Source organism: Schistocerca americana, chromosome X (assembly GCF_021461395.2).
Source record: "Schistocerca americana isolate TAMUIC-IGC-003095 chromosome X, iqSchAmer2.1, whole genome shotgun sequence".
In the NCBI taxonomy this organism is placed as follows: domain Eukaryota; kingdom Metazoa; phylum Arthropoda; class Insecta; order Orthoptera; family Acrididae; genus Schistocerca; species Schistocerca americana.
The window spans coordinates 878,771,081-878,784,264 of record NC_060130.1 but is presented as its reverse complement, the minus strand read 5'-3'; the positions used below and the strand labels follow the sequence as shown (position 1 = coordinate 878,784,264).

The following is a 13,184-nucleotide window of genomic DNA, read 5'->3' as shown; positions in this document are numbered from 1 at the left end:
CTCTGAGATGTTCCACTAGTAGTCCATCAGCATACAGACTAACATTTGCTTCCAAAGGGGTGGCCAAGTGGCAGGCATTGGTTCCCAAAACTCTGGGACACTCTAATATCATCAGATGACATTTCCTCAATTTATTCTTCAAGATGTACACTATAACTATTTGAAGTTTGTTGATATCTTTTTGTCACATTCTGTCTTTAAAAATATTCATTTAAGAATGTACATGGGTCAGTATCAACTAGATTGCCAACTCATTGTGCCAAATAAAACACAGAAAAATTGATTTGAAAGAATATTCACCTGCTGTATGCTATATTTTATATACAGAAATTATGAAAAAGAACATTTCCTGGAAAACACACAAACTTTCTGATATTAGACATATACAAACATGAAGATACATGTGAAATATGACTTTTTGTATGTCCTAAAACAACTGATATTTGCATTAAATGTCATCTTTTAACTTATTTTTAGTTTGATTATCTCTTTCATTTTATTGTGATGCACATCATGAATTCATTATTTACAATGATTATCAGCCTTTGGTTATTATCCTAACAATTTTCATTTTGTCTTCTCTGAAACCAACATTCTGATCTTTATATAACGTCATACAATGCCACACATTGATGCATGCATGATCACACAGTCAGCACTAATTATGACAGATCCTGACATGATATTTGTTTGCAACAGGAGTCGATGGACTCAGTATTCTGTCAACTATTCATGAATGACTTACATTGGACTTCATTTTCATTTAAATGTGCAGCAGTAATGCTGTTTGCATCTACCTATAATCAGTAAGCTGCACCTTTGTGCTGACGTGTTAACTGCACTCATTTCTTGGACTCTATTTGCGTATCAGTCCTTTCATTTAGGCAGTTTTGTGTAGATAGTTAATTACTTTAGATGAGACCAATCTACCCGAGCTGCTGGTGGCAGTTTAGGGATCATTGATGAGGATTTCTCCCCAGTACTTTCGACACAGACATCAGAGTGTAAGTGGATGCTCCGTACTGCTAGGTATGTGCTTGTATTTCAGTTGCTCATGAGTGTATACAGGGTGATTATAATTAAAGTTAAACTTTCAAACCACTGTAGAAATAACACCATTGGTCTGAATGACATCAAATTGCAACGGAATATTATCAGAGAAGGGGGAAAACATATGGCAGAACAAAAATAAATAGTTACAATAGTAAGCATCATAATTTAATAGTGGTCAACTACGAATGACAAATGAATCATACAACAATGCTCATTGCGTATGTTTGATGTTAAACAAACTGTACTACTCAGTGTGCATGGGTGTACAGGTGTGAGACTGTTAGTTACGCAAGCCCATCACGGCAAGGTCATATCACACCGGATGGGAAAAATCGGATTTTAAGTCTCTTGAGGCCAAAAACCGCATAAAAAGCATCACTCACATTGGTTTTTAACTGTCCTGAGAGAGGGGGGGTGGGGGGGGGAGACTGCATAAAAAGTATCAGTCAAAATCACATCGGATTATTAATTTTCGTGTGACTGGCGAAAAACATGTTCAATATGAAGGGCTTATTTCAATAGTGGTACAAGTCGATTACCTCCCTTTTTCTGTCTATAATGCTTGTGACATTAATGATCCAAACAAACAGAAAGAAAGGTTCATCTCTAGCAAGGAGACATATGCTTGAATATTTCTGGTATCTCAACTGCAGATTTTTCAGCGCTCATTTAACTTTAGGACTCTGTATCTCAAAATGAATAAAAATTTTCCGTTGCATATATTCGACTGTTCTGTGTATTGGACATATCGTGTCGGATGGAAGTGGGCTTTGTCTGTCCACAAAATCTGCCACAGCCAATCATTGTTCACTTCCCTGCGAGCAAGAAATTCTAAAGCAAAGGTCTCTCTTGCTGGCAGGTCAACAGGAAGCAACTCGTGCACATGGGTAATTTTGAATGGATTGCAAAGAAGGATGTTTTGTAGGATTTTATGCACTGTGCTCACGGATATGTCCAATGTATGGGCAATTCTCTGTGCACTACATGTTTGCACACCACCACTCGTCTCCTGCATTGCTGTGGCCACTGCTTCCACTGACGTTGAATCAATTCGTATCATTCCTCTACCAGATTGCACACAAAAAGAACTGTCTTTTCGAATTTCTGAATCATTTTGTCCCGACCCACGATAGTCATCGGATCAGCCCCTTTTTTCAAACCCTTCAGTGTCTGGAACTTCTGCAGAGCGACTTGTGCACAGTCATCATTCTTGTAATACAGCATTACAAGTAGAGCGTGATCCTGCATTGAGACAGTCATGGCGAACGTTGCAGGTGCAAAAGGAGGACAAGCCGTGTACTCGGCGTGTTTATACCAACTTCAGTGGGTAGTGTGCATAACAGATCTTTTCATTTATGTATTCTGGCACATACAGCGCCATCTATTGGTCAATTTTCACACTATTTTTTTTCTTCTGCCATACGTTTTCCCCTTTCTCTGATAATATTCCGTTACAATTTGACATCATTCTGACCAGTGGAGTTACTTCTACAGCATTTTGAAAGTTTAACTTTAATTATTATCACCCTGTACTGGTGATATAGGAGTAACAACATTTAAAATTTTGAGTTTAATCATAAATATGTATTTCGAGCAAAAAAAGATTTTTTTGTTATATAGTTTTCTCATATATACACATAAATAGAATTTAATTTAACTGCAGAGAAAAGGAAACTATGTTTGTTTGCTTAAAACTAAGCTAACAGTCAGTGCCCTGTTTTTATTGATTTTTAATATTTCCAGCAGTGTCACTATCATACTAATCTTAGCTGTACAGAGAATGGTTTTCTATTAGACCGTGTTTAGAAAACATAGAATTGATGCCTTCTAGTCTCCAGCATCTCTGTTGTTCAGACAACCTAATTTTCATTGCTCTGCCTGATTGTAATTTTTCATAGTCCGTGCAAATGAACATGTACACTCCATTTTGTGCTATGAAGTCAATTGCATCTCTACTGTAGAATAATAGTGTAGCTATGATTGCGACTTTCCTAGCATTAACTGTGATGAAATCTTCTCGGGCCTCCATTCGCATGGCTGCATTGAAATTCTGCAACATTTTTTTTAAATGCATTCACTCACATGAAGGCCCGAGAAGATTTCATGAGTAGTGTAGCTGCAGTGTTGTAATTATAAAGCCAGGTCCTTATTTTTGAGATATTAACTTTCTCGCAAGAGTCTCTGAAATATTGCCAACATATGTGATAGTGCACCATTTTTTGTTGTTTGTTGAATTGGGCCGCATTCAGGAGCGGTACAGTTTTGCACCTTTTTATTGTTTTGTAGAATATATCCATCAGGTAAGAGTGATAGCCATTGCTGGATGTGATGCAGTTGAATGCCTGTCATTCTGTTTGAAAGGTGATTGGGATAATGAAAGATGTATGAGGAAATGTACCATGGAGTAAACGGCTTTATGTTTATGACATAACAGGTGCTTTTAGCTTCCAATGTTAGAAGCTTTCATTTTCCTGTGAATGCCAAATCAGTATTCTTAGTTGTTACTGTATATACACTGGTGTCCAAAGTTAAAATAGCAAACCAAAATTTTGCAAGGTTGCATTTCTTTTGCAACAAAACAGTATAAACAGGTTATAGTATAGTAGAAATAATGTAAAGACTAAGGAACATAAAAAGCTGCAACCTGCATAATGGTAGACTAAAATGTTCTTCATTTTTTTCAACTTAGCAAACTTGCACACAAGTGGGTAATGTGCTCAATATGTGGTGTGGCCACGTCTGGCAGCAATACAGACCTGACAACATCGGGGAATGCTGTGAATGATGTCATCAGTCACACTTTGAGGCAATAACACCTATTCTTCCTGCAGAGCTGCTCGCAAGTCTTGGAGAGTGATTGGTGGATGCTGGCATGATGCAACCCCTCTCCCTAGTGCATCCCAGACATGACAACATCGGGGAATGCTGTGAATGATGTCATCAGTCACACTTTGAGGCAATAACACCTATTCTTCCTGCAGAGCTGCTCGCAAGTCTTGGAGAGTGATTGGTGGATGCTGGCATGATGCAACCCCTCTCCCTAGTGCATCCCAGTTCACCCGTACAGTTTCACAAAGAGCTGTTAGAGTGGGCAATGTAATCCTTGCTCACACCATTAGGGATCTATCATGATATCAGTCTTTTTACACAATGTTTGGGTCCCGAAATCATGTTCCACATACCCTTCAGATGCAAATCCATCGACAATCAGTCTCTAGACCAAATCAGGACTCATCTTTGAAAAGAACTGTGGCCCACCGTTCAACTGTTCAAGTAGCATGGTGACAACTCAATTCTAGACATTCCCTTCTGTGAAGACGCGTCAAATGTACACATACAGTAGGTCTCCAGCAATAAAGGCCACTCTCTTGAAGTCTTCTGTACACCGTTTGCCTCGATACAACATGTCCAGTGGATGCTGTGGGATCAGATGCCAGTTGCAGTGAAGTACTAAGGTGGTACCATTGTGCCATTACAGCCAAATAATGGTACTCCCTCTTTCTGATGATGTCACATATGTTTGGCTCTGGCCTGGTCTTCAGGTTACTTTCTCGGTCTCTATAAACTGTCGCCACATCTGAGAAGCAACAGAATGATTCACATTAAGCCATTGGGCCACATCAGCTCGCAACTGTCTTGCTTCCATTCTTCCTTTGGCCCTCCACTGCAGGAGTCTGGAAGGCGTCTACTCTTTGCCATACTGCACTGTCTGTGACTGTCTACACAGCGATTGTGGATGTGGAACTATCCGGCAAACACTAGTTTATTTGGCGGATACCCTGACGTCATTGTTGGTGTGGTTGTGTGTTGACCGGAATACCATCTTCCATGCAGAACATGATCATACAGACATCTGTTGACAGTTTGTATGATTATATTGTGAATTATACACTGGATGGGGAAATAGCCGTTTGTTGCTTTAATTTTGGACACCAGTGTATAAACACCCACAAAATTTACGGTAGAGCCTTTCAGCTCCATTGTGAATTTATTTTTATTACATTGGGAGCTACAGTGTTCAATAAAGCATTTAAATTTTGAACTGTATCAGCTCAAATACACTGCACATTCCCATGCATCTGATCCAGTACTTAATTTTGTAACTGAGGGAATCCTTATATAAAAATAATTGCTCAGAATTGTCCGTTATGATTTTCTGTAGTAAGAGACTTAAGAGGGGAACTCATAGTCAGGCTGTCTTACTGTCCATAGAGAATGTTATGTTGTTGTACATAATTCTGTTTCCCTAAGGGGTGATATAGTCACCTGAAAGGTAACAGCAGTCCATTGTTTGAGAATATGTGAAAACCAAAATAACCTATGATCACAGATCTGTTTTAGTTAGTGACCAGTTTCATTGATTATAATCATCACCAGATTGATCTAAAATGAGAGTGTATATTTATGAGTAAGAGCATTATGATAAGTTAGCAACAGTATAGGTAGCAGCTTTGATCCACATTAGCTGACATGCACCTTAAACATAATAAAAGAGGGAGATAAAGTTTATAGCCATTATTGACATTGTCACATAATATGAAAACATGATAAAATTGTAATAAACACCCATGGCTGTGATATCGGGCTGTGGTTAACTTACCTTGCTCACAGCTGCAGTGCAAACACCCGAGGGGCTAGGCCCCTTGATGTTTCTGACTGGAGAACTATTTACAGCAACATATTACAAAGTCAGAGATATGATGTTCAAAATTACACATGAGGCAAAATAGGATGAGCTAAAAATGTAATTAAAAAAAAAAAAAAAGAGCCAGTGCTTGAAATAGGCCCACAGTAAAATAGCAGTTACAAATGGCAGCTCTGAGAAACACCACCCCACTATATTTCTGAATAAACAAAATTAATTTACACCAAACACCCATTTTTTGCTGTATGACAGGCTGTTGCAGTTCTTACATGTCCTGATATTCTGACACTGTCTGTCTGTTTTCTGGCCCAGGCCCTGCACAGCATACACATTCTTGGCTCTGTTTCATGAGCCCATTGTCCCTGTGGCTTTTTTTTCATGTTTCAGAATGCTGCTTTCAATTAACTTCATTATGAACTATATATGTCACAGACACCTATTTGTGAACAGGCATTTATATTTTACTGTGGACCTATTTTTAAGCTCGGACTCTTTTTTTAAATTATATTTTTAACTCATCTTATTTTGCCTCATGTACAGTTTTAAACATCATGTCTCTGACTTTGTAACACACCATAGTAAACAGTTCTTACAGTCAATGACACCTAGCAGACAAGCCCCCTCAGATGTTTGCACTGCAGCTGTAAGCACAATGTGTTAACGATGGCCCTGCATCACAGGCCATGAGTGCTTCTTACAATTTTAGTATGTTTTTATATAATGTAACGATGCTAGTCATAGATATAAATTTTATGTGCATCTTTCATTAAGTTTAAGGAGACAGGTAAGTTGTGTGCAAAGATGCCTCTCAGATTATGTGAATCAACACTACTACTTATACTGTTTTTAATTCATCATAAAGCCCTTATAAATATGGACATTAGTTTTAAATTATATATAAAAACAAAGATGAGGTGACTTACCGAGCGAAAGCGCTGGCAGGTCAATAGACACACAAACATACACACAAAATTCAAGCTTTTGCAACAAACTGTTGCCTCATCAGGAAAGAGGGAAGGAGAGGGGAAGACGAAAGGAAGTGGGTTTTAAGGGAGAGGGTAAGGAGTCATTCCAATCCCGGGAGCGGAAAGACTTACCTTAGGGGGAAAAAAGGACAGGTATACACTTGCACTCACGCACATATCCATCCACACATACAGACACAAGCTTGTGTCTGTATGTGTGGATGGATATGTGCTTGAGTGCGAGTGTATACCTGTCCTTTTTTCCCCCTAAGGTAAGTCTTTCCGCTCCCGGGATTGGAATGACTCCTTACCCTCTCCCTTAAAACCCACTTCCTTTCGTCTTCCCCTCTCCTTCCCTCTTTCCTGATGAGGCAACAGTTTGTTGCAAAAGCTTGAATTTTGTGTGTATGTTTGTGTTTGTTTGTGTGTCTATCGACCTGCCAGCGCTTTCGTTCGGTAAGTCACCTCATCTTTGTTTTTATATATTTTTTTTTTTCCCACGTAGAATGTTTCCCTCTATTATATTGAACACATTAGTTGTAATATTAATATGATTTTGATCATAACAATTGAAACTGGTCACTGAATAAAACAAATTTCGATCATAGATTGTTTTGATTTCCACATGTTTTGAATTCTGTTTTAAACGTGTTTGAATTTCAGATATTACTTATGTGATTCTTTGAAGTTTATTTCATATCTGTGCAAAATGTCTGCTAGTTCTCTTGTGCAGTCATCTGTAGACATAGTTGTGAAAGAGCTAGTGACAAAAGACAATGTTGTTTTGGAACTGGAAGGGAGTGATTGGGTCTGCCTGAGTTGTAGTTTGTGATATTTTATCTGCAGTTGCAACAGTCAGTTGTATTTTGTGACGGTCTGAAAAGCAAAAAACTGATTAGTGAATAAATAAAACCTGTTGCAGAACTTAAAATTCTGTATATGAAGAATGAAATGAAAGATTGCTGTGATACCCTACTACGTGTTGTAATAACTGCACTGATATCCATCTGGACTGTAACTAAAAATTTGTACCAGGCTCAAGACTTGAACCTGGTTTTACTCCTCTTCATGATCAGTCACTTTATCAATATCCTATCCAGCATGCATTTTGGTTCAACACGAATTCTCATTAACACATGATGTTTCCGCCTATATGCTGGACATTATATTGACCTATACACTTCAGATGAATATCAATGTATAAGTAATGGGTGTCATGGCAATGTCAAATTTTGTGTTTCACATATCTCTGTAAAAATGTCCCGTGGGTGGGCAAAATCTTCCAAAGCTTGCTGCTCCTGTTTCTTTCCAGCAGTCCTGTTTTCATCAAGGGCTCTGTGTATAAATGTTCTGCAAATAGTAGGTAACACTGAGCGACTTTGAACACTCATGTCAAGCCAGGAGGCGTGCTTGGATAGTGTAAAGCTGTGGTGGCTGCTTGCATAAAGAAGGAAATTTTCAATTGTGGTTTGAGACTAAAGAAGGTGTTTTTTCTTGTAATTATTGCCTTGTTTTGCCAAACCACAGGAGAGTGGTGTGAAAGGGTAAACCTTAATTACAGTATTTACACATAAACACTCCTATTTAATTTTGTACTTGATTTCATTTAATTAAGTTAACTTTTTGTAGAATTTTGTAATTACCTTCTTTTTATGTGAACCTGTTTCCCTGGGTTTGTTTCATTAGAAACCTGTCTTACTGTCAGCACCTTTGAAATCCTCACCGGTCTTCCACACTTACCAACGTCTCAGTTTTATGTTTTCCTTATTTGCACTGTTCATCCAAAATGAGAATAATTATATTCACAGATTTTCCTGTTTCGTTGTGAAAATAGTCCAAAACTTATGAACAGTATTTATGAGACCAGAATGAGATTTTCACTCTGCAGCGGAGTGTGCCCTGATATGAAACTTCCTCGCAGATTAAAACTGTGTGCCGGACCGAGACTCAAACTCGGGACCTTTGCCTTTCGCGGGCAAGTGCTCTACCAACTGAGGTACCCAAGGACGACTCACGCCCCATCCTCACAGCTTTACTTCTTCCAGTACCTCGTCTCATACCTTCCAAACTTAACAGAAGCTCTCCTGCGAACCCTGCAGAACTAGCACTCCTGAAAGAAAGGATATTGCGGAGACATGGCTTAGCCACAGCCTGGGGAATGTTTCCAGAATGAGATTTTCACTCTGCAGCGGAGTGTGCGCTGATATGAAACTTCCTGGCAGATTAAAACTGTGTGCCAGACCGAGACTCAAACTCGGAACCTTTGCCTTTCGCGGGCAAGTGCTCTACCTACTGAGCTACCCAAGCACGACTCACACCCCGTCCTCACAGCTTTACTTCTGCCAGTTATCTCGTCTCCTACCGTCCAAACTTAACAGAAGCTCTCCTGCAAAAGGCAAAGGTCCCGAGTTCGAGTCTCGGTCCAGCACACAGTTTTAATCTGCCAGGAAGTTTCATATCAGCGCACACTCCGCTGCAGAGTGAAAATCTCATTCTGGAAACATCCCCCAGGCTGTGGCTAAGCCATGTCTCCGCAATATCTTTTCTTTTAGGAGTGCTAGTTCTGCAGGGTTCGCAGTAGAACTTCTGTTAAGTTTGGGAGGTAGGAGACGAGGTACTGGCAGAAGTAAAGCTGTGAGGACGGGGCGTGAGTCATGCTTGGGTAGCTCAGTTGGTAGAGCACTTGACCGCGAAACGCGAAGGTCCCGAGTTCGAGTCTCGGTCCGGCACACAGTTTTAATCTGCCAGGAAGTTTCAGTATTTATGAGGTTTATTGTTGTCAGTACAGTGCAATAAATTAAAATATAATGGAACCATTAATCACAGAGAGCATCACGAGCTTACTGTTGATATTAATGTCAGGCTTGGTTATGTAGCACTAAAGTGAGGGTCTGGAAACTGAGAGGTCGCAATATGGATTTCTGTAAAGTGAGGGCCTGGAAACTGAAAGATCACAGTATGGAATTCTGGTCAGTCTACAGATTTTTTTCAACCTGCCTTTAATCTAGCCTTCGCCTCTTAACAATGTAAAGATTTACCAGAAACTGTAAGTCTTCTTTCGCTGGTAGTGTTACTGGGGAATGTTACGGACTCACAAGTCAACAAAGCTGTGCCCAATTGAAAGTCTTATTCCAGGCCATAGATCCACACCAAATTGTTACTACTACTACTACTATTACTAATATTAACAATGTGTAACAGTTGTATGTGTTAGCAGAGAATGTGAAAGTTGTTTACTATCTGAAATATTCTGACTTCATTTTCATGTTGACAGGGTTTGAAGGAAGACAATGTGAAATCAGCATTGGTGGCTGCACTCCCATGTCATGTCCTGAAGGAAAAATCTGTAAGGAGAAGACAAATGGAATTGAATGTCAGTGTCCGGGTAATTACAGAGGAGAAAATTGCAGTGAACAGGGTTTCTGCATTGGGCAGCCTTGTGAGAACGGTGGCACTTGTGTGGAATTAGAATACAATTATACGTGTAACTGCCCTCCCGGTTTCACAGGTGTGTTTAAAAAATTAAATATAAAAGTAGACTGTTTAATCCAGTGTGGGTTTATTTATTTTTTTGATGTGTTTTGTTATATAATTACCTACAATATCTTATAAACAGTTAACCAGCCAAAATTGTATTAGTAGAAGAAAATTATTTTTTTTCCTTACATGACCGAGTAAATGTTGCTTAGTGGACAAATACCTAAGGAAATGTTGGTTATTGCAGATGCATGTAACACACTCTCTCTCTCTCTCTCTCTCTCTCTCTCTCTCTCTCTCTCACACACACACACACACACACACACACGCACACACACACACACACACACACACACACACTTACTTGGAAGTAGGACCGAACAGGGCTTTTGTGAGATAAGAAAATAATAAGAATGATGAGAGAACCATATGTAATACTGGAAAGTAGAAAATAGAATAAAAACAGTAACTCATAAATGTATTACTGTTATTTTTTAACAAAGCGGAAAGGTCTGAAGCCATTCTTATAGTCCCAAGCAGAGGAAAAGGAGTTAAATTTTTGACCACAAAGAAAAATGGGAGTTGTTTTGTTATTTTCCGTGCAAAGTGCTATTGATTTCAGAGACTATGAAGTTCACAAGGAGACAGATCTTTCAAATAAGTGTAATTACACTCACTGAATAAGATGCTTTGTAAAATCAAAAATGATACAAAGGAAAATTATTTCCATGGCATGTTGTACATTTTCGTCTTGAATACTGCTGGTATTTTATGGCCACCTCCATTCTTCAGAGACTAAAAAAAATGTGTTCTCTATTTGTGATATGAACTATATAGATGGGTTTGTTATGGATAGAGAATGTTGTACATGTGCGCTTATGTTACAAGTCACTTGCCATCCACTCTCTATTTTTAAAAAAAAAAAAAAAAAAAAAAAAAAATTTCGGTTAGGATTTGATATAATACTCCAGTGGGTTCATTGTAGGTGTGCATTAGTGTAATTGGACATGATCTTGTTGATGATAATATATTTAATGGCAATTTCAAATGGGTGAGACTAGTTATAGGAATTCTAAACTGAGTAAATCAGTCACAATTGGATATGGGTTTGCTGAACCTTGAGTTCTTATTCATGGGACAGGTGAGTGTTACCAATCTTCCCCAGCTGTAAATTTTGGCACGAGTTAGTGACCACCATGTAGTTCCAACAGTGACATGTTTAGTGCCGCAGAAAATAGACATACGCTGAGATTGTGGCAGTGTTAAATAATAATAATAATAATAATAATAATAATTTAAATTTAATAAAAATACAACAATGCTTCAACTTCAGTGTGTGCTAGGTGCTAATGAGTATGAGTAAATGACTGTTGGGGTGAAACTGTCCTTAGGAGGCAGCATCTGCAGCACATGACACACTTTGAGTGTATTAGCCTTGTCCAAATATCTGGGTTTCTGCCTGTATCAACCTTCATGTCCCTAGCTGCTTATTGGAACACCACATTTTACAATTCCTCAAATAATAACACTTCCAACAGGATAGATGTATCATCTGGGAGCAATAACACTCACTCCAGTAAGAGGCCTGTAGATAACCCACTGAGAGCCTTAGCTTAGGCAAAAGGAAATCTCAGCTTTTACAGAACACAAGGCATATTTTGATAATGTCTTCTTGATTATTACAGAAATAGAGGGCCACTAAAAAGTGGTCTTCATTCTATACAGGGTATCCCATGAGGAGTGGTAAATATTCAGGTATATGACAGGAACATTCGTTTTAAGTGAGAAGCTTTATGTGGACACATACACTATTCGGAATTGTTTCTGAGATAGAACACATTTAATGTCTTTGGATTAGCGTCACAATCATGTGTCTTAACCACCTAAGCTCTTTGATGTTTTATTCTAGGTCAACCTACCTCATTGCTTTCAGCATCTTTTTTCGGAATGTCTCTGAGCCATTAAACTAGCTCATAGAATGTGCTGTTGTCTGTTTTATGAAGTAGTGAGAGAGGCTGAGAGTGCATCAGAGAGAAATATAGGTTAATTGTGTGTGTACACATGCTGGCTAAAATGCCACACATGTACACTAATGAAGAATATGCAGTATGATGTGTGTTTACAGCTTCTGCGATGGTGGTACCCTTACTGCTGTAAAAGAATACTGTTCGCACTTTCTAACACATTGAATTCCTGGCTGTAGAGTGTTTGCCAGAGTTTTTAGCACATTGTGTGAGACAGGTCACCATTTTTCCTCTGAACATGTAGCTCAACAACCTGTGTAGGAACAATAGCATGTTGTTGCAATGGTGCAGTGACATCCTACTACCATAACACAGTGACTTTATGCATATACCAGTATCCTACAAACACGTGTATGGTGAACATCATATGTGAAAAACTTATACCCATTTCACATACAGCGTGTCCACAATTTTCACATTGGCAACAGTGCCACGTGACGTGAACTTTTTCACTGCTTAAATGACATTCATCATGTGCTTCCATTAATAGTGTTCACTGATGAAGCCACATTTGCATGGAATGGAATCAACAACACTTGTAATAATCATTGATGATCACAGGAGAATCCAAATGCTGCAGTGGAAACCAATTTTGAAGTTCATTTTTCGATCAATGTTTTTTGATAGCTCTAGTAATTTTAGAAGACCAAATGGTGGGACAGAATTATTTGCATTTTTTGGAAAATTAATTTGTTAAATACCTTATGGATATTCCTTTAGCCAAGCAGATTGCTCTGTGGATTGGTTGTGGTAGTACAACTAACTGGTCGCCTAGATCACCAGACATTATGCCATTAAATTTTTGTCTATGGGGCTGGCTGAAGTCTGCAGGATGAACTGCTGGGTCGCATTATGGATGCTGTTGCCCTCATTATGGAATGTGCAGAGTCACTCAGATAAGCAACACATGTCCTCCTAAGAGTGCACAAATACACTGAAGTTCACAGTAGGATATTTGAATATTTACTGTGAACTGAACAAAAGCTGTAATGTGACGTAATGCTTAGAGGTGAAGTGATA

General features: G+C 38.8%; 1 protein-coding gene across 1 annotated transcript in view; it reads left to right on the top strand.

The window, feature by feature from the left end:
• Nucleotides 1-13,184, top strand: part of LOC124554996 (protein crumbs) — a 355,585-nt gene that overhangs the window by 178,330 nt on the left and 164,071 nt on the right. Inside the window, exon 12 of the mRNA XM_047128736.1 lies at nucleotides 9,938-10,171. Coding sequence (XP_046984692.1) covers nucleotides 9,938-10,171 — 234 coding nt within the window. The remainder of the gene's footprint in view (nucleotides 1-9,937; nucleotides 10,172-13,184) is intronic.